The sequence below is a fragment of the Hipposideros armiger genome, unplaced genomic scaffold (genome assembly GCF_001890085.2).
Source record: "Hipposideros armiger isolate ML-2016 unplaced genomic scaffold, ASM189008v1 scaffold_364, whole genome shotgun sequence".
NCBI classification, from domain to species: Eukaryota; Metazoa; Chordata; class Mammalia; order Chiroptera; family Hipposideridae; genus Hipposideros; species Hipposideros armiger.
Window position 1 is genome coordinate 682,357 of NW_017731714.1, and position 22,074 is coordinate 704,430.

General features: G+C 39.0%; 1 protein-coding gene and 1 pseudogene across 2 annotated transcripts in view; one reads left to right on the forward strand and one right to left on the reverse strand.

Annotated features, from left to right (window-relative positions):
• Positions 1–1,521: 1,521 nt before the first annotated feature.
• LOC109393100 (ribose-phosphate pyrophosphokinase 1 pseudogene) lies at positions 1,522–15,945 on the reverse strand (annotated as a pseudogene).
• Positions 15,946–15,962: 17 nt separating this feature from the next.
• OTUD4 (OTU deubiquitinase 4) overlaps positions 15,963–22,074 on the forward strand; it is a 48,316-nt gene continuing 42,204 nt past the window's right edge. Inside the window, exons 1-2 of one of the 2 annotated variants that reach the window (XM_019662046.1) lie at positions 15,963–16,700; positions 21,914–21,997. In XM_019662046.1, the coding sequence (XP_019517591.1) occupies positions 16,542–16,700; positions 21,914–21,997 (243 nt within the window). In that variant the 5' untranslated portion in view covers positions 15,963–16,541. Of the gene's footprint in view, positions 16,701–16,823; positions 16,994–21,913; positions 21,998–22,074 lie in introns of those variants that run through there. The other variant, XM_019662047.1, reaches the window with a different exon arrangement.

Consider the following 22,074-nt stretch of genomic DNA (forward strand, 5'->3'; position numbering starts at 1 on the left):
TCTGTTAAAGGGCCAAAGCAGCTTGAGAATTGAAATATATACATATATATGTATATATCTCCCAGCAAAATGATCTCTGAACGCAGTAGCAAAAAACCAAGAATGCAAATATCATTGTTTCACATGAAAATCTAAATGTCAGAATCACAGAGATGGCAATTTCCCCCCTATCCTTCATAGCTAGATATTTGGTGTAAGCTTCTATGATGCCAACCAGAACCAGAAATTCTGATGTCTAAAGTGTTGATTCAGGAAAATGAATGGAAGGGGTTCCTGAGATATAATCCAAACTTTTACCTTGCATGGGAGAGAGGATGGTCTGTTTTGCATAGGACATCACATTCAGCTTCGAAATATTTTAAAGATTTTTGTTCTCAAACTATCTAATCCAAAGCGAAGACCTGGAAAATATTTGCTGTAGAACAAAGCAGGAGGGCAGAACTTAGAATCTGCATATTCAAGTCTCAAGATGTGCAGCTTCCATACTGAGTCATCCCGCATTCTAGGTCTCCACATTGGAATTAGATTGAAGTCCATCAGGCTGTCAAAACATACCCATACTCATGCAATATCCAAAAATCTATACAACGCATAACCCAGGATCTAATGCCATCTAAAGGCAGCTGTAGCAAATTGCAAAATAAGTACATTACTATTAAACTTTTCACTCTGGATACAAACATAAATGAGATGTTCTTAGCTTAATACATTCCTGTATTGATTCTTTTGGGGAGGGAAAATAATTTTCTTTCTACCCTCCTAAATTCTTCTGGCTGGTCTAATAATATTCAAACGACATACAGCAGATTAACAGGAGGAAATTGCACAGGGATGTCACATAAATATGAAACTTGCAAAGATAGGCAAAATGAGGTATACACGTCATTTTGGACTAAGGAGAGGGAAGTAGGGGTTTGGGACTTCAAAGGGAAGTAAGGTAATTCACAGGGAGATGAAAAGAGTTAATGTTTCGTAAGCAAATGTTTGTTGAGTCATCTTGAAACAATGGGACACAGAGAGGACTTTGATAAAATGGGTCTTACTAGGTTCCTCCCTGTCTATCACCCATAGTTCATATTAAGTTATAGTGATCTATGATGATAGCCCCCTTCCTGGAGCAGTTCCTCTATCTAAATTCTTGTGGGCAGTAAGTGAGAAGGTCAAAGTTTTTTCCTGAGTCTTCCTTTTCTTGAAAATAACCAGCATAAAATAATCAATATTCCAAAGAGGCATATTTTGGGGTAGCAAATTTTGCTCCCTTTCAATTCCATATAATACTTATTAAAGTGAATAAAGCTTTTCTCCAAAGATTAAGCATAAGGAAAATTAAAATACAAATAACTAATCAAGAGGGGAAAAAAAGTGAGTGTATGTATGTGTGTATGTTTGCCTGTGCGTGTTCAGCATTGCAATAAATCAAATAAATATAATTGAAACTACAATAGGGAAAAGTCTTACTTTTTATTTATTTATGTTTTGAGTGGGGCACTTTATTTTTTAAAAACCTCAGAAGTTATTCTATTATAAAAGGACACGGCTGAACAGGTAGGAAACAGATTCCCCATTGTGAGTTCCCTGATGGTTTCTGCAAGGATCATGGAGCTGTTGTTCACTTGTATTTTCGAGCAATGCTTCATGTTAGCCTCCTGAGATGTGATATTGATCACCACTACTGCTTCAAAGCATGCGCTATCAATGGGAGAAATGGCTGGGCCAGAAAAGATTGCCTGAGTCAGGATAGCATAAACTCTGGTGGCTCTCACTGAGAGAGGTTTGTCCTCTGCATGGCAGATTGTGCCACAAATGTCAGCCATGTCATCCACTAGGATGGCCACCCGATCCTTCACGTCTCCCACAGCACTGCGTTTCATTTCACTGGCCTTCCGTTCTTTGTGAATCAAAGCCAAGTCCACATTCAACTGGTCTGCAATGGAGGTCACTCTCTTAGCTCCCCCAGCGTTGGATGAGACAATAGTACAGTTTTTCTACTCAGAGATGTTCTCCCTTATCCACTTCAGGACAGCTGGCTCTGTGTACAAATTGTGCACAGGGATATCAAAAAAGCCCTGAATTTGAGAAGCATGCTGGTCCGTGGTGATAATATGATCTGCGCCTGCTACGGAGAGCATATTTGCAACAAGCTTGGTTGAGATTGGAGCAGGGCTCTTATCTTTCTGTGCTGCTGGGCCTAAGGGAAGTGTGTAACCTGTCTAGCTGAAGCAATCTCGCAGGCATGGATCATAATCAAAAGCTCCGTCAGATTGTCGTTAATTTCGCGACAGCCATTGAACAATGTAAACATCCTCTCCAGTACACTTTCACCAATTTCTACGCAGGTCTTCTGGTTGCTGAATGTCTTAGTCACCACCTTGCCCAGCTCTAGGCTCAGCTATTTTATGGAATAAGTCCTGGTGGGAGCTGCCGCTGAAGAATTTGAAGAACTTGGTCAACTACCCTACACCTTCTTTGCTCAGTGATCACTGCTGCTGCTTAGACCCAAACCAAAGTGGGCCCAGAGACTCAGTACTACCAATCGCTTCACGTTGCTACTCGGCAAGGCCATCTTACCCTGAAAAGTCTTTTTAAAATTTAATTCTAGCTAGCTAAAAGATGGAAGCAACCCAAGTGTCAATGACAGATTAATGGATCATAAACAAAATATTGTATACCCTGCAATGGAATGTTATTTGGCTTTCAAAAAAAAAAAAATTCTGACCCATGCTACAGCAGGGAGTTAGCGTTTAATGGGGATAGAGTTTCATTGGGCAAATGAAAAAGTTTTGAAAACGAATGGTGATGGTGGCCCAACAAATGTCACAGAACTAAGTGTACACTTAAAAACTATTAAAATGGTAAATTTTATCTTATGTATATTTTAACCACAATAAGAAAGTTCAGTGCTGGTGTAAGAGGGATGAGATGCACTAATTCACTGCTGATGGAAGGACAAAGTGATGTAATATTCCTGGAAAATAATGTGACAATATGTAGCAAGAAATTCTTAAATGTTGGTATCTTTTGATTTATTATATTATTTCTATGTCCAGGACTCTATCCAAAATATATATAACAGTGATACATTCAGGGTATTATGTACAAGCATGCTCATCAAAGCCTTATTTACAATACAGAAACAGAGAAAAGAGCTTACAAATCCTGTATATAACAAAGGAATAGATAAATAAATTATAAAGGACCCATATAGATTGGTGTGTTGCATTTATAACCATGTTGATGAAGAATACTTAATGACATGCAGAAATAAATGGAAAAAGGGGAATTCTTGTTTGATTTATTTTTGTGTATCTTAGAAACATTCTATTATAAGCATTTCTCACTGTTAATTGTAAAAATGTGTATATATATAAACAATAAGTGACATGAGAGAGTTGAATTAATTCTCTATTTAAAATACATTATAAAGTTATTTTATTTAAGCAAAGCCTCAGAATAACTCATGTCACATAATACTAATGGACAAAATTGTATTGTTTTAACTTGATGATAAATCCATTAAGAATGTTTAAAACTTTTTAAGACTTTTCTTGAGATATAATTAGTCCTTTATTTCATAGAAAAAATTATTTGTATATTCAAATTTATTAAAAATTCACAATCTATCTACCACTATGAGAATCCACTATGAGTGAAATTGTAATAGGCCCTTAACAGAGTATCTAAAAACACCATCTCCTTTCAACCACCATTAGACTTTGCATGATACAACTTTTAGATTACCAGAAATCTTATTCTGTTACAATAAAAATAAGCATTTGACTCTATGCCGAAGACAGTGTTTCAAAATATTGATTGTTTTATTCAATTTGATAAGTATTTACTAAGTACTATCTAGGTAGGTATTTGAGATACAGCAGTGAACAAAACAGATAGAAATCCTTGCCCTCATAGAATTTACAGTCTAGTGAAGAAGCAAGAAAACAAGCAATAAGTAAAATATAGACTATGTTAGATTATGATAAGTGCTATGGAGACAAATAAAACAAAAAAAGAGAATAAAGAGTTCTGCAGGAGAATGAGTAGGGTGATAAAGGAAGGTGATCTTTGAGGAGATATGAAGGAATTGAGGGAATAAGTCATGATTTTGGATATCTGGCTAAAAGGTGAAGGGCATTCCAGACATGTGCAAAGGTCCTGAGGTAAGAGAGTGCCTGTATTGCAGGAAGAAGAGCAAGGAGGCTAGTGTACCTAGAGCAGAATAAGCAAGAAGGAAAATCAGAGATTTCAGAGATCAGAGAGGTGAAGAGAATAGGAGCTCATATAGGGCCTCTTCTTGTCTATCATTATAAAGACTTTGGCTTTTGTTCCACAAAAATGCCTGTGAAACCTGGAAACATAAATATCTATTTGTGTTATTTTAATTTCTACAAATTGAAGATATCCTTGATAGCATTATATATATATATATATATATATATATATATATATATATATATATATATGTGTGTGTATATATATATATGCTTTCAGACTTTTTGCACACCCTGAAATGAGATAAGTCATTTGGAGGGTAAACTGGATGACACATTGCTGCTCCACAGGTCTCATCCTACCACAGGTTAGCCCAGAGATGTTCCCATGGCAAAGGAACCAGACAGCAAGTGGAAATGGGCATACACTTTTTCAAGTTGAAAACATCTCATTGGTCAAATCAAGTCACATGGCTAAGATCAGTATAAAGTCCTGAGGCAGAAAGTCCCATCCAGAATGGGAGGGTACTACAAAGTTACAAGGGCATGGCTATGGGGAGGAGTGAAGAAATGGGGCAATAATGAACACAGCGCCTGGTTGAGAGGGAGTGGCTGCAGATCCTTCTTCTTTCTAAGCCACATGATAGCCTAGGGACCTGCACTAAAGGACACCAATACTAGCATCTAAAATCCATAGTTCCTGTGGAAAGTGTGGTTATCACAGATAGGTACACCCCAAGATGAAGATCAATCTATCTAGGTCCACCCAGCAGGGAGAGGATAATAGACAGAATCCTCAGAACAATTCCTTCCTGAAAAAGAGCTGCTGGAAAAGAATTAGAAGTATAATAAGAACTCTAAATGAGTTTCATGGACAGCACAAATGGACTAAGAATTCAGCATATTAATGCAAAGAGAAGATGTTTAAAGTTGACACTCAAATTACAGGCCTAAAGATCAAGTGAAAGAGATCTCAAAGCATAGAACAAAAATACAAAGAGATGGAAATCACTAGGGAAAAGAGAAGAGATTTGAAAGATAGGTCCTGAAGACCTAACATATGAACAATAGGCATTCCATGGGGAAATAAAGAATACTGGGGGAAAAAAGGCAATAAGCATAGCAGAAGAAAATTTCCTTGAGCTGAAGAAAGACATGCAGATGGAAAGGGCTCATTGAATTCCAGATGGTTTTAATCAGGAAAGATACATTCCTAGGCATATTCTGGTAAACTTGAAACCCCAAGGTTTTGGGATAAATAAAAGCTTCCCAGCAGAAAAGAAATTTTTTTTTACTCACAAAGGAAGACAGACAAACTGCCATCTAACTTCAAATCTGTAATATCAGGAGCTAGAAATTAGTAGAATAACATCTATACATTATTATATAAAGAACTGAAACTCTAGGATATTTTTTACATAGATTAAAAAATATTTGGCCAACTGGAAAAGAAAGTTAAATGACTTGGTGTGAGCGAGCCTCAGAGTACAGATAATGTGTACTCAAAGCAGACAGAGGAGGCCATTGGTGAGAACAGTGAGAGTCACGCATTGTCCAGTCTGAAATATAAAACAAGGCTAGCATCTATGGCTGGCTGCAGTTCAGGGGTGGAGAAAAGGCTACAGAAGACCCAGAACCTTGCTCTTAAGCCTCTTCCAACGACAGGGGCGCCTCGAGTTTGCTGGAGAGAGGAAGAACTACCTTGCATGGCTTGTTACCAATCTTTCTTATCCTTCATCTGTCACTGCTTCCAGAGTCGTCACTAACTAGAGTCAGATACCAGCATGCCCCAGGGGGAGAACTGCAAGGCCTGATTCAGGAGGAGACAGCTCTATCCTAATATAAAGCAACAACACAGTAAAGGCTGGACTATCATGGGCTCAGGTCCTTCAGAATAAAGGTCGTGGTCATCCAATCAGGTAAAGAATTCCAACAATGAAGGCACTGGGTGAGGACGAGAGGACTACAGAATGGGAGGTGAAGGAAGTAATAAATATCACCTTTGACCTTGTAATGGTTACATATGCAAACACACACACACACACACACACACAATATCTATTTATCATCTAATCATCTATCCCATCTCTCTAATCTGTGTATACATATACACACCAAGTTTTTTTCTTACAGATTTTTCCCCCTCTTTCTTCCCCACTATGTTGAATGAGAATTGGTAGTGCTTAATTTTACAAATGCGTCCAAAGGTCAGTGTAAGGGGCCCCATTAAGGAGGATTGCACGTCACCTGAAGAACCTTGAGATGGGTACAATGGCTGCTAGTACTTCAGTCTCCCCTTGCTGAGAAGATGTCAGTATCTTTGTTTGCATGATGGATAGTTGCTTTATTAGGCAGAATCATGAAGTTTCTCTTCTGGTGAGCTAAGGGTAAGAATGGATGTGAAATAGCAAAGAGGCTAGACTCTCAAATCCATTCTCTGCTCTTTGGATGCTCTGCTCTTTCAGAGCGTAACTACATTTCCCAGTTCCTTCTTCCCTTGGAATCAAGGTAAACTCAGCCTTTGAGAGGCACTGGCAGAAGACTAACTAAAGGACAGAAGGAGGGGAGAAGGTAAATTATTTGCAACTCTGCCTAATGCAGCCCCTGCAGAAGCGGTTGTGTTGCATTGTTGGTTTGGGTTCCTGCCAGGCAGCCCATTCTGTCCCAGCTCAGTGGGAAGCTGAGTGCCCTCCATTCTAGCCCATTTTCTGGATTTTAGTACGTACACCTCCTCCAGTGGTCCTGCTTTGGGGTGGTAGTAGCCTAATCTCTGGATTGCCTCAATGTCCTATGTCTCAGCTTTTCTATCATTGGTTTGTGACCATTTAATTCTCTGAAATATTATCCCCTTATGTAAAAGACGTTGAGTGGTTTCTGTCTTCCTGCCTGGACTCAGACTGAAATATATATATATATATATATATATATATATATATATATATATATATTTCATTATAAATGACCTCAAGCTCTTTTAGAAGTAGATAGGAGTTTTAAAAAATGAAAGATATTGGGGGATGACTGGTCAGCTCAGTTGGTTAGAGCGTGATGCTGATAACACCAAGGTTGCTGGTTCGATCCCCACATAGACCACTGTGAGCTGCACCCTCCTTAAAAGAGTCAACTATGCCATTGTAGCAGGAAAGCAATGTGTAGCCAATGACCATGGCTGTTCCCCAATAAAATTTCATAAATAAATAAATAAATAAAATATTATCATCTAAATAGTTAATATTTTATCACAATCATCTCTTTTAAAAGTCAGTTATTGATTTTATAAAACGTAAGAAAATAAACTTTATCCTTTTGTAAATAATAAATCCCTTTAATGTAAGGTGGTGTTATTATTAACTTGAATATTGTTGAGTATTTTTCTTGTAATGTGGCAAAGAAATGACCTTTTAAATTTTAGTTTCTTGATTTATAAATGGATGTAGATAATCTTTTGAAGGATGAAATTCTACAAACCTACCTAGAAAAGTATATTCCCCAAATTTTATATTTGACCAAGCCCTAAATATATTCTTCCAGGCATTGTTTTTTCTCCTTGAAATTGCATGTGAAGTTGCAAATAGCCCATATGTTACTGATTTGTTAATATTTAAGTAATCAGCATTGTTTGGTATAAAACATTTGAAGGCTTATGATGCTTTTCAAATATCTTTATCCTTTGAAGACCAAGGTTGAGTACTGCAAAGGCTAAATGAAACTTGACCTACTCAAGACTGAAGTCCAGTGAACCACAGAAATTTTAAATTTACACAAAGCCCAAAGCTAACTGATGTTTTCACATCTGGCCCTTGATACCATGCCACCAAGGAAGAGTGGGTTATTTTTGTTTTGTTTTGTTTTGTTTTGTTTTGTTGATGGTTAATTCTGCTCTTGTTGAAGGTTCCTATTCAATCACAAATTATATTTAATGATTTATGATTTTGACCAGATGGCTTCAAGATTACACTGCATTGGCATGCCACAGGCAGCCAACATATTTGACCTCTATCTGAAACAATGTTTTGTTTTTGTTTTTATTTTTTTTACTGATCAAATGAGATAACCAGGTGCCAAATAATACCTATACTTTTTTTTTTTCAGTTACCCAATTTTAGTGAGCTGATGTACAGCCAAAGGTCTTTGAAGAATATAAGTATATTGAAAAAAGAAAAGATCAACAGTATGGCAGAGTGATTGAACACAAGTTTTTGAGTCAGTAAGACTCAGGTGTGGATCCTAGTTGTGTCAGTTACATCAATGTCCTCTGTAAGTGAAGATAATAGTAGCAGTCTCATGAAGCTGTGGTAATTAAAAGAGAAAATATATGTGAAGAGCTGAGTATATTGCCTGGCACATAGCATATTTTCGATTAGCTATTACTACTCGTATTTTAACATATTTTTCAGAACATACTTTTTCCATGTTCGAAAATCATTTTATACAAGATGAAAGACAGAGATGATAAGACAGTCCTACATGTGGGTGGAACCAGTGAAAGTTCTGTGGGTCAGTGAACAGTTTGTTCACCTGTATAACATTTACTTTGTTTTGTTTACATTTATTTATTTTTTTCAAATAGTACATTTACATAGTTCAAAATTCAAAAGGTACTAAAAATATACAATGAAAGAGCTCCCTTTCATCCCTGTACCCCAGTTACCCAGCTTTACTCCTTGTGAGGCAACCAATGTTAGCAGTTTTCTGATGAATCCATACAAGATATGTTATGCATATAAAAACAAATATTAATATGATCCCTTCCTTTTACACAAGTAGTGGCGTGATGTACAATTTGCTTGTTACTGCACTTGGCATTTTTGCTTCACAGCGTATTTTGTCTATCATTCCATATCAATATGACTGCATAGTATTCTACGCTTTATTTTAACCAGTGTCCTCTTAGTAGAAATTTAGGTTGTTTGCAGGCTTTTGCTATTACAAATGATGTTACAAATAACCTCATCTATGCATTATTTAGCATATATGTATATGCTACACATGTCAATAGGATAAATTCCCAGAAGACCTGCTGGGTCAAAGTGTATGTGTAATTGTAATTTTGATGGTTATTTGCAAATTGCTCCCCATAGAGATCACACCGTTTTATATACCAACTAACAATGTATCTGGACACTTAAAAATCCATTTTCAGACCAAAGGTTCAGCTAGCTCAACAGTGCATGCTGAGATCTGCATGTACTTTGAGCCCCAAGTCCTTTTTTTAGTGATAAGCTGCGGGCAGAAGCATATCTCAGAGAGATTTCTTTTTGTCTCCATGGTGACACTTACCTATTTAGAAACTTCAAATTATTGTTCCTACGTTACAAAGTAAAAACTTTGGATTAAAACATTCTGCCCACTCATGTTTAAATAGGAAAAGAGACAAGAAAAAATCCTCATAGGCATATAATGGTACACACACTGCTTCATGTGCCCATGAATTGTTCATTTTAGGAATTTTCATAGTGTGAATTCAGAAGTATATTTTCCTGCTCTCTGAGGCTTTCTTCAATTTTGCCCCCTGGCTTTTGAGAAAGACTAATTTGTTTTCTTTATTGGCAGAACACGGAAACGGAGCAGGTGGAAGTGGGCAGTTATGAGTTTGCGCTTAATTTTCAGCTCCTTTAAGTAGAGAATTTTGCTGGTGTGGCCTTTGATGACTTAATTTAAAAAAAATTTATTTATTTTTTGCTATTAAGAATTAAGGTTGTAATAAACTGTGTTTTCCAAGGACAAAAATGTGTCTACTTGTCTGATTTTCTTTTTCGTTAAGGCAGTAATCAGAAAAAAAGAATTCAGCTGAGCTATTGGAAAAAATCTCACAGGGCAGAAGAAGTAAACACGATACAATCCTTGGCGTTATGAGTTACAGGAAGAAAAGTCCCTGTAAGATAATCCTTCAAAAACGTCAGCGAGGTGTTTCAGGTATGCGTGTGTTCCAGTCACTTGGGGTCCCTATGTGAAAAGCTGCCCATTTGAAGAAAGGATTCGATTGGCTGTGAATGTATTTGTTTGCAACCCTGAGCAGTTCATTTGTGAATGTGTGCCCATTTGAAGATTAACTGTCTTCTGCATGTGGGCCAAACCATAGGAAGGTATTTAAAACAAAAGGCTTCTTAGGGTTTAAGCTTTCATTAGAATCGCCTTTCACAGCATTGATTTTAAATTCAAATTCATCATTGAGTGAAGCCTGATTTAACTGGTCCAGCTTTCTCATGCTTTTCAGAGTGAATACTTTTCTCCTTACTGTGTCTTTATTAGTACAAAATTAGTCTTTGAATTCTGTAGGAGGCGTAATTTCAGTTAAAAGAGAAAGAAAAATAAAAGCAAGACTTTGTCTATTGTGTGATAATAACTCAAATCAGTTATTTGCCATACTTGAGAACAAACACTTGACTGATATAACAAGTGTTTTGCTTTTCTTCTATCTGTTTTGACATCGTAAATACAGCTACTGAAACATTTTCTGATTCAAGTAGTCAGTACAGCCCCACCAGTCTTTTCAAACTTCTCCCCACGAACAGATGTAGAGCTGAAGTGTGAAGATAGCAAATGAATTACAATGACTTTATTTACATCAATAATAGTCCTTTGTAAAAAGCTAACTAAAAATTCCAGCAAGTGCATTTTTATGGATAATTGCTTATGGTAGCTTTGGGAAAAAGGGAATTAGTTGGGTCAACTAACCAAAAAATGCTTTAAAATTAAAAGTAATTTTGACTTATGACCAACAATCTAATAAACCCACACCAAAGATGTGGTAGTAATTGAGAAAATGCTGCTTCGTATTCTTTTCTTAATCAATGCATAAACTTAATTTGATATAATATTTGAAATGGTCTCCTTTTATATATCAAACAAAAATAAGAGAAGGCAATTTGGCCAGAGGCTATTAAGACAAGACCAGCTATCAGGACTACTTGCATATATCTATTTTATATTTTTCTCAGAAAAATAAAACTAGCTTTAAATGGTCACTGGTTTTATTTCAATACTGTGTCCAGGGCTTCTCTTCAGTGCAAAATAGTAGCATCAAAGGCAAAACAGGTTGAGGGGACCACATTCCAAGCATTGTCCCCATGCCACTGTGTGTATGAGATTAAACAGGCAGGTAAAGAGAACCCTATCTTGAGTAGATTCAGTCTTTCCATGTCTTTGTAAAGGAAGAGGTGGATGTTCCTACATGTTACAGCTAGCAGAATGGAGTATTGTATTAGCCAGTGTCCAGTCAGGGAAAAAAACCAAGTAAACAAAAAAAACCACTAGGTGTTTTAATGGGAGATTTTTAAGTGGTGAATTGGTTATTCAAGAGTGGTAGGCCTGAGAGAACAAGAGTGGAGCCCTGGCGTAACCCAGAGCCAACAGCAGAAGCAATAGCTACATCTAGGTCTGGGAAACCAAAGGAAGGATAATGGGATTACTATTCACCTCCTTGGAGGAAGGACCTCTTTGGAGCTGAGGATCAGACCTGAGAAGTGCATGCTGCCTGACTGCATCTGAGCTGCCTATGAACCTGGGGGTGGAGAAAGCTGGGCCTACACAGTCAAGAACTGCAAAACAATCAGGAAAGATGTCTCTTTTCTCTTCCTCCCACCTTCTAATCTCACTCTAGTGCCTCCTATTGGCAGAATTTAACAGCCAGATGGCAGAGGAGTCTGGGAAATGTATTTTACAAAGTCCGAGTCCTAGTATCAATAGAGAGGCTATATAAGAGTCAATTTGGGGTTGTAGGATTCAATTATTTGAATTTTTATAGAAACAAACCAAAATGCTATTTGGCAATAAAGTTCAGACATTCTTAGGTTACTCTATTTTTGTAAAGGATTTTATAAATTAAAAAAATTCCTACTTATTGGCTAGTTTACTAGAGAACTAATAAAACCACTACGGGTATTAAATTAGTGATTATTTTCATGAATTGTTGCAATATATTTTATGTCTACCTAGTAAAGAGAAACGATGGAGTATTATCTCTATTACTTATTAATTGCTGTATAATAAATTATTCAAAAATTTAGGTGTTCAATACAACAAACATTTATCATCTCACACAGTTTCTAAGGTCAAGATTAATTCTGAGGTCTCACAATTAAGAATCTGAGTTCAGGGGTGACCGGTTAGCTCAGTTGGTTAGAGTGTGGTGCTGATAACACCAGTGTTGCCGGTTCGATCCCCACATAGGCCACTTTGAGCTGCGCTCTCCCTAAAAGAGTCAACTATGCCATTGCAGCATGAAAGCAATGTGTAACCAATGACCATGGCTGTTCCCCCACCAAAATAAATAAATAAATAAATAAATAAAATCTGAGTTTAGCTGGATGGTTCTAGCTCTAGGTTTCTCATGACATTTCAGTCAAGAGTTCAGCCAAGGCTACAGTCATCTGAAAGCTTAACTGGGTCTGAAAGCTTAACTGGGTTGGAGAATTCGCTTCAAAGCTTTCACATGGCCACTGACAGTAGGCTCCAGTTCCCTACCAAGAGAGCCTCTCTGTAAGTCTGCTTAGGACCCATTACAGCCAGCATTCATTAAAGTGAGTTGCCCATGAGAGAGGGAGCATACGACCAAAATGCCAAAAGTGTTTTTTATAACCTAATCTCAGAAGTGAGGTACCATCACTTTTGCTCTCCTGTATTCTATTCATCACCCAGACCAAACTTGGTACAAGTGGGGGCGATTACACAGTGTGAATGCTAGAAGACAGGGATCATTGGGGGCCATCTTAAAGGCTGGCTACCAGAACCTAACCTTTTATTGGAAAAAAACTCCAGAAAAGTCTATCATGTTTTAATACAAAAAATCCCATCCAGTAGTTTTTAGTTCCAAAGTTTGTCAGAGCAGACTTGAGGTAATGATGATGCATAAGAAAAGAAAGTTGACACATTTGCAGATGATGAATTTGATTAATTTCATTAGGTTCTCAGTAACATTGCATCTTTATCTTTTAGGTTTTATTTGATTAAAATGTCTGCTTAAAGAGTTCTTCATGGGCCGGCTGAGTGGCTCAGTTGGTTAAGAGCTCGCTCAAGAGTTTGAGCTCTGAGCAACAGCGGTTCGAGTCAGCCCGAGCTGAGCAGCCGTGAGCTGCCAACAGGTGGCGGGATGGCTCAGCTAAAAAAAAAAAAAAAAAAAAAAAGAGTTCTTCACTATCGCTGGTCAGAAATGGCTGCCTCAGAGTGAAGAGTTTCATTTCGATGTGGTTTCTTGAAAACTTTCATAAGTTAATGTTAAAAGTAAAGATCCTTTGAAAGTGAGTTTCTGTAAGTTTTGGTCCAGTTTAACGTCATAGGATCCTTTCCGGTTGCCTGAATAGTGAGCTATATTTGGGAATTTGGCATACAGAGGGTCTGTCATGGATTAGGTCTCAAAATACCTAAAGGATTTCCTTAAACAGGCCCAGGGTCAGATACAACAGGTGCTTTACTTCTAATTTTGGAACCAGAAGCAGCCAGTTTAGAGTGAAGCTGTTCTGCTCTCATTCAGCAGGAGTGAGGACAATAAGTAATTTTGTCAAGATATCAAATGTAGAAAAGACTGGAAATGTGTTATTCCTTCGGATAGCTACACAAGATAACATAGGATTTTGATGATTTCTGATACAGGCCTCTGTTTTCTTAGTATTTAACAATTCATTTAAAAAATATTGAAAGTGGACTCTAATGTCATGTTCTATACTAGAATATTTAAATGACTATGTTCATTCTTATTTTGATTATACTATTGTCAGTGAATTAAATGTTTGTAATGGAAAATAAACACATTGTAAAATTGATGTATTTGGTTTGCTTTTATCAAAGTATTTTAAAAGAATTTTGGGAGTTTAGAAGATGGTGATATAACTTGGTTAAAAATATATGAAAGCATATTTAAATAAGATTAAAATATGGATAAAATAGAAAATATGCTTGAAACACTATGAGCTACCACAAATGAAATTATTGTGCATATAAAAGCAAAACTTTTGACTTGAATGACTTTTTTAAAAATGAAAGCAATGTAGTCGCGAATGTTTCAGTTACAAAACAAAGGTTGATGAATTTTCAAATGTGAAGTCTCTGGAAATATATTTCTAATATATCCTCAGGATATTCAATGCAATCTTACAATGGTATATACAGTATACTTTCCATTAATACATACTGAATATGAGATTAGCTTCAGAAATTCTGATTGAACGAATATTAAATGTTAGGAAAGGCATGGGTTTTTTTTTTGGCATATCAGAAAGTCTGTTGCTTATAAAATGAATACTACAGAATCTACTCATTTTAGGAATTCCATATTTAAGCTCTAAGTTTAGGTGTTAACTTTACTTTGAATTCTTCTGCAGATTGAAAGGCAAACCATGTTAAAAAAAAAAAGAAAAAGGAGAAAAAGGCAAGCCATGTTGTAAGCAGTGACAAATCTCACTAATTCTTTTTGGGTGGAATGAGAAGTATATGTAATGTAAATATTTTTAAAGAAAAGGTTTGACTTGAAACTAGATTTTTCTAAAAATGATTCCATAGTGTTTATTTCTCTACTACATGTACAAATTTTAATATTGGGACAAGAAAATTTATTTAGGTCACAGTAATTTTTGTCTTCTCTAAAAGTAGCACAACTAGAGACAGAATCTTTAAACATTAAGAAATCAAATTGAGATGCTCCAAGAAAGGTGACTACACAAGTCATTAACTGCTTGCCCTGAAAGGACTAAACACAAATTTCTAGTTTTCAGTAGTTTGCGTTGGACTCACCATCTAGCCTACCTTGTCTCCATTCGAGTTTGACTACTTGTCTAACCCTACAGTAACACTCCCCCGCCTTCCCTTCTGATCCCCACCTCCCCCACCATGGCCTTGAGGCTGGAGTACATTTTATGATTAACTGTATATTTAAATAATTAGGATACTAGCTGCTGTTGTATTTTAACAAAATAAAATTCTGGTGTCACAATAACGTGCTGGCGAAATGCTGGGTTCTAAACATAACTTGACACTCAACTTCAGAGGGTGGGAAGTTGAGCTGGAAGCCTCAAGCACTGGAACCCATGGAACCCAAGTCCAGCATGTTGCCGAGCAATTAAAAGATGAATTTTTTAAGAAAAAAAAATTCTAACATTTTCTGACCAGTGACATCTTTCTGTGCAGGGGTGCACAGCTACAGTGGAAGGGTGAACCAAAGTGTCTGTAGCAAAGGCATCGTCTTGCCATAGTGAGTGAGCTATACTTCGAATTTCTAATAGGAATCAGCAGTTCACAGGTGATTTATGGACAGTCTGTGTCGTCCTACACGGTGCCAGTTCTAGCAGCCTTCGCCAATTAACTCTATTTTCTGCTTAAGCCGTTAAAGCCACCTCCATGGAAACGCCTGGAGAAGAGGCGGGGGGTGGGGTGGGTGGAGGGGGGGGAGCAGACAGGTGCGCCCTCTGTTTGGGAATACACAAAGGGCCAACCCAGCCGCCGCCGTGTCCCTGGCAACTCCGCGCACTCGGGGCGCGCGCTCTTCCCGCGGCCCCGCGGCGCAGTGGGCGGTCCGGCGGGCAGCGAGGCGCGCGGAGATCACCGCGCTTTGGCTTGCTGAGACCCTCGACCGGCTCGCGGACGCGGTGCCCGGGAAGCGCGAAGCCGGCCCCGGAGGCGCCCGCGCTGTAGGGACTTGTAGTTCGCGTGCCTCCCGGGCGCCTCCCCGCTGGTAGGCCGGCTGCGCGTCCCCGCCCGTCGCAAGCCGACTTCCTGCTGCTGACAAAACTACATTTCCCGGCATCCTCTCTGCTGTCGGGCGAAAGCGAAAACAAATTCTGGGCTGCGAGGGTGCTGTCCTCCGCTGGGCGCCCCCACCCGCTCCCCGCCCCTCCGGCGCCCTCCTGCGAGGTGGGGAGACGAAAGGCCGCGTCTTTCTCTTTTGGCTTTCTTGGCTTCCAGTGTAGGGAGCGCGGGGGACGCAGGCGTCGTTTCACCTGAGCCGGCCCCGCGCGTGGGGGGGCGGGGCCTTCCTCGCCTCACCCCAGTCGGGACGAGGAAACTTGTAGGGAAAGCGACCCCTGGCCCAGGTCCTGAGCGGGGCAGCAAGGCCGCCGGGAAGTGAGTTCTCACTCTCGGGTTTTCTGTAATTTCCACCCCGGCTCCCCTGGGCGCGCGGTCCTTCGGGAGGCGGCCGCGTGCGCACAGCCATGCACTAGGCAGGGCTCCCCCATGCGCGCGGAGAGCGCGGACCGCTGCCTCAGGCCGCCGTCACCGCCTGCCGCCCGCGGAGCCCGAGCCACAGCCGCCGCTCGTTCTAGGCCGAGGCGTTGAGGAGCCGGCGGCGCGGCCATGTGGGGCTAGCCCGCGCCGCGCCTGGCCTGCAGCAAGACCGGCAACATGGAGGCAGCCGTCGGCTCCCTCGACGGCGGGGACCAGGGCGTCTCAGAGGCCCGCGAGGACGCGACGCCCATGGACGCTTATTTGCGGAAACTGGGCTTGTATCGGAAACTGGTGGCCAAGGACGGGTCGTGCCTGTTCCGGGCAGTGGCAGAGCAGGTAATGGTGCTGGGGTGGGGTGGGGGCGTCGGGGCCGGGTGGGGAAGCGGCTGCCGGCAGCTGTCCCGGCGGCCCACGTCCGGGGCTGCGCGTGGCCCCGCTGTCGTCACAGCCGCCCATTGTAACGCCGGAATGGGACGCTAGCCTGTCTGGAAGCTGGAAATCGAAACTTAAAAACCTGTAAATTAACTGAGTGTCGTCCCCGCTGGTGAAGACGCAATGAGTTGAGGACAACCTGTGAGGCCTGCTGAGAGCATGTACATTTGATTGATTGCTGGGGACTTGGCGAAATGGTATTTTTCCATTCTGTTCCGCATGCACCTTCTCTCCGTTTTACGGGCAGAGCGTTCACACCAGTTAACCAAATGTTTGCTAGAGGAGGTGGTACGCCAGACTGGACTCGCAGAACATTATTTTTTCTGCTGCTGGACTTTGGAATGTGGGGTAGTCAAGCCCGCCGGTGTCCACCGAATCAAGAGGGGGGAAAATGTGCAGCTTGAAAGCCAACCTTTTAAAAATATAGACTTTTAAAATAATTGTCTTCGAGTAGATCCCATAGTTTATTATGCCCTGCAGGGCAGTGTAGGTATGCTAAAAATAGTTTACTTTTTAAAAGTCTGTTTTGGTGTTGGTAGTAGGAAAGGGTATAATTGGGGATTCTTTAGGTCCTTCTTAACCGAGTTTTTACCTCTGTTAACGGTCAAAATAACTTTGTAACACAGTTGCCTAGGAAGGTGTTTTTGATTTTTCTTGTAAGAGCTTATTCTGTTATATAACACTGTAGTTGGTAGTTATGCAGTCACCAAAACCCATCCTGCATTGAAAAATAGCTGCTGAAATAGTTGAATAAAAGTTTCACGTTACCTCCCTGGTGTGTATTTCATACCTTTCAGTTTGCTTTCCTTTCTTTGGCTTAAGATTCCTCCCCTCCCCTCCATGGAGTTTTTCTGTTTCTGTTTTCTCACCATTTTAGAATGCTAACTAGCTTTCAAAATTTCTGTTTGTGAGTGTTTTACTTAACATCTGTAGTTAAATTCTCATTTTTTTTCAACGTCGAAAGGCCAGCCATTTATTTTACAAGGGCCTTCATTTTCACATCAGGGTCATGTGATTGTTTTTAAAACAAATTGATTTAACTGGTACAAACCTTTGCATTATATTGCAGGTATTGTTGTTCAGACATTCATTCTAAAGTGCTCCAAATCAAGCTCTGTCTTTTTCTGTTAATTAGGTTTCTCTAATTTATAGAAATTCCTGATGTTTCAGTCTTGCTGTGGAATATGGATATGTTCACACCCACCCACCCCAGTCTTTACTATTAGTAGGTAAACAAGTCTGTCCCATTTGCTAATTTTTGGATCTCCATCTGTCCTACTTCCTCTGCCTCATCCTCCCTGAACTCCTCAGCACCTCCAGAAGCAGAGGGAAGAAGTGGAAGTGAATTCAGCCTCTATTTATACATATTTGCTCTAGCAAGAGTTTGGAAAGGGAGGAGGTACAAACAAATAGAAATAAGGGACGTATGGCACCAATTTGGAGTTGGATTAAACAGATCCTAATTTATATTGAAGCAGAAAAGAGTGTCTGATTTCCACTATTCCATGCTATAGATAATTGGTGAACTTACTGTAGTGTGGGATCTCTATTTTTAAGTAGAAAGGGGCAAGAACTAGTTATACTAAAAACTCATTGGTAACCAGGTAAATCTCATTACAATAAGATGCAATAAAATGTTAAGTTAGTCATAAGGGAATATCTTCTCCATTTATGTGACTGATTTTTAGTATGCTGAGCGTAGAATTTTTGGGAAAATTCATTTCTTAAGTAGACACGAACTAACCATGTAGCCTTCATGGCCAAAGGCAAATTGTGTGTGTGTGTGTGTGTGTGTGTGTGTGTGTGTGTGTGTGTGTGGTGGATGGGTGAAGTAACAACTTCAGGCTGCTCTTTAAAAATACGTACAAAGGATTTAATTTTTTGTCAGCATTTGTCCTGAAATATCAAAATAATTTAACATTTCTAGGAAGGAGTCACAGTAAACAATCTGAATGGTGTCTTTGGGGGGAGTGGGGCAGAGATTTGAATTAGGAGTAGTCGTTCCCTCCAAATTACCGGTTTAGATAGGCCCTTCCTTTTTTACACTACTGGACTTGGGCCTGCAGGAGGCCTGACCTGAATCAGCTTTGTGGCTATGGAGCTAAAAATAGGGCACTCTTTGAGGACTTGCTAAAGCAGTGTATCTGAGCCTTTCCCAGTGTTTATCGCTATCTTGTCCCAAGTAAATATTGGAAAGCCTCCTATTTCTAGTTTATTTTCATGTGTATAATCATTTGCCGAGATATTTGTAATATCATTTGAATTCTTCATGAGTGTCTTTGAACTTGCACAGTATTAATACTTTTTAAACACTCGTCATGTAACCTTGCTTCTCTTGCCATGCTTGACTTTGTAAAGTACCAACAGCCAATATTTTATGGAATTTGCTGAGAGTTTTGCTTCTGAGTAACAGGTTCAGATTTCATGTGCTAATAAAATCTTTGTAAAAGGAGAAAAACAATAAAAGGAGAAAAAACGAGATATGCCTACCATTGTTTTTGATGGAAAATAAGCTTTATTCACTTGTGTCTGCCACCTCTTGCTAGGTAAATCACCTTAAGACTAGCTTCACTTTGCTAACTGCAGGAAAGCCATATCAGATGACACTATGCTTAACTTAAACTATTAATACTTTGATTCATAATAGTGTACAATATAGCTTCTGTGAAAGAAATGTTAACTGTCATTTGTTGATTTGCCAAGTTGTGTGGTAATTGTTTTTACATATGGACAATCTTTCCAGTGCTGGAGGCTTACAATATATATGGGTATTTTTAAATATTTCTCAGGATAGCAATGTAGATACACTCGGTTAAGCTGAAAACCAGCTAGTACACTGAAAACAAATTCATTGCTAACCTCGCTAGAACTAGTGCATCTTCAGTGTATCTCAGTGTAAAGGAACATACTAGCTGTCCAGATATTTGTGCTTCCGGTTCTGTGAGTATAAATGAGTCTTGGCTGTTATTTATCTAGAGACCCATGAAATGTGCAACTGGAACCTCCCTTTTCCTTAATTCTCTGCTCACCCTGAATATAAGGAAGAATTACTCAGTTGGAACTGCAGTTTTTAAAAAAATTTAAGTATAGTTGGCATACAATGTTATATTAGTTTTAGGTGTACAGTATAGTGATTCAACGTTTTTATACCTTACAATGTGATCATGTCACTAATGCTAGTAATTATCTGTCACCATGTAAACTTATGACAGTATCATTGACTATATTCCTCTTCAGGTTTTTCTCCCACCACCTCATTCCCCTCCCCTCTGGCAATCATCCCTTTGATTTCTGTTTCTATGTGTCTGTTTTTGTTTTGCTTTTTTTAGATTCCACATGTGAGACCATATGGTATTTGTTTTTGTATGACTATTTCCCTTAGCATAATACTCTTTAGGTCCATCCATGTTATTGCAAATGGCAAGATTTCATTATTTTTTATTGTTGCATAATATTCCATTTGTGTGTGTGTGGATTGTGTACATACACACACTCACCCCCCCCACCCCCCCACACACCACATCGTTATCCATTCATCTATTGATGGACACCTAGGTTGCTTCCGTATCTTGACTTTTGTAAATAATTCTGCAGTGGATACGGGTGCATATATTTTTTCGAATTACTGTTTTCATTTTCTTCGGATAAACACCCAGAAGTAGAATTGCGGGGTCATAAGTTAGTTCTGTTTTCAGTTTTTTGAGAAATCTCCATACTGTTTGCCACAGCGGCTGTACCAATTTGTAGTCCCATCAACAATGCACAAAGTTTCCCTTTTCTTCACATCCTTGCCAACACCTTATTTGTTGACTTTTTGAAAATAGCTATTCTGACTGGTGTAAGATGATTATCTTATTATGGTTTTGACTTGCATTTTTCTGATGATTAGTGATGTTGAACATCTTTTCATATGTCTTTTTGGTCATCTGTGTCTTTGTAGAAATGTCTTTTTCATGGCTTGCCCATTTTTTTGATCAGATTGTTTATTTTTTTGTTGAGTTGCATGAATTCCTTATATATTTTGGATATCAGTTCCTTATTAGATATATTGGAGCTGTAACTCTAAAGCCACTTTATATTAATATAAATTTGCAAGAGGCCTTGATAGTAGTTTGAGATGTCCTTAGTTTAAATGACAGTTCCCCCCCATCTTGACTCTTTAGGGTACCAGGAACACCTTCATTTGAGACACCTAGTAATAAAAAAATAATTTTAATCTCCTCTTAATCATGGAAGTTAAAGTATTGAAGGCTAGCCAAAGGATTCCTAAGTATTTGATAATATTAATTTGTTTTAAACCAAAGCTTTGAAAATTTAGTGAGACAAAAGGCCAATAAGCTATCCCTTTTGTGGAATTAGTTGTTTAACCAAAGAATGCAGAGGCTACCAAGTGAGAGGATTTGGTTTGTCTTTGTAGCGTAGCTAATTTCAGGTGGTGGTTTAAAATTTGGGGCATAAAGGCAAGTTTTAAAGTTATTGGGATGAAAACACAGAAGCATGTTTGCATCCTGGGTGCTGCTCACTTGGATGTTCTTTGAAGTGTCATGTAATCCCAACAACTAAGGATTTAAGAATGGACGCCTTAATTTTTCTGAAACCACAGTGGACTTAAGTTTCTACATAAGACAAGTAATTCAAAATGCGTAGGATGAAGCTGAGCACTGCGTAGCAGGGATTCTGTTAGCCTTGCTTTGTGAAGAGGAAAGTTATAGTAGAGAGGTGGCCAATAGAGGAAAGTGTCTTTAAGTTTACAAAGATTTCCTCAAAGTGGTGTGATTTCAGTGATCTAAAGGAGAAATGGCAATAAGCTTTTTATAGAATGATGATTAGCGATGTTGAGCATCTTTTCATGTCTGTTGGCCCACCTGTATGTTTTCTTTGGAGAGATGTCTTTTCATGTCATCTGGCTTAAGTACTACTATTTATATGTCATGTCATTTTTGTGGTTAGAGGAAGAGGTGGGAATGAATAAAGATCTAGAAATTATAGATAGGGAAATGGAGGGAGACTGATGTGTATTGGTTGTGAGGTTATTTTGGGTGTGAAGGATGGAACTACATTACAACTTAAATCTTAACAAAATGCTTAATGGCGTGTTGCTTTTTCTTTCTTTTTAGGTATTGCACTCTCAGTCTCGCCATGTTGAAGTCAGAATGGCCTGTATTCACTATCTTCGGGAGAACAGAGAGAAATTTGAAGAGGTAATTTGTAATTTTAACATGTAATGGTGTCTTGACTTGCATTTACAGTTTAGCCTTTAGAAGTGGTCTAGTGGGAA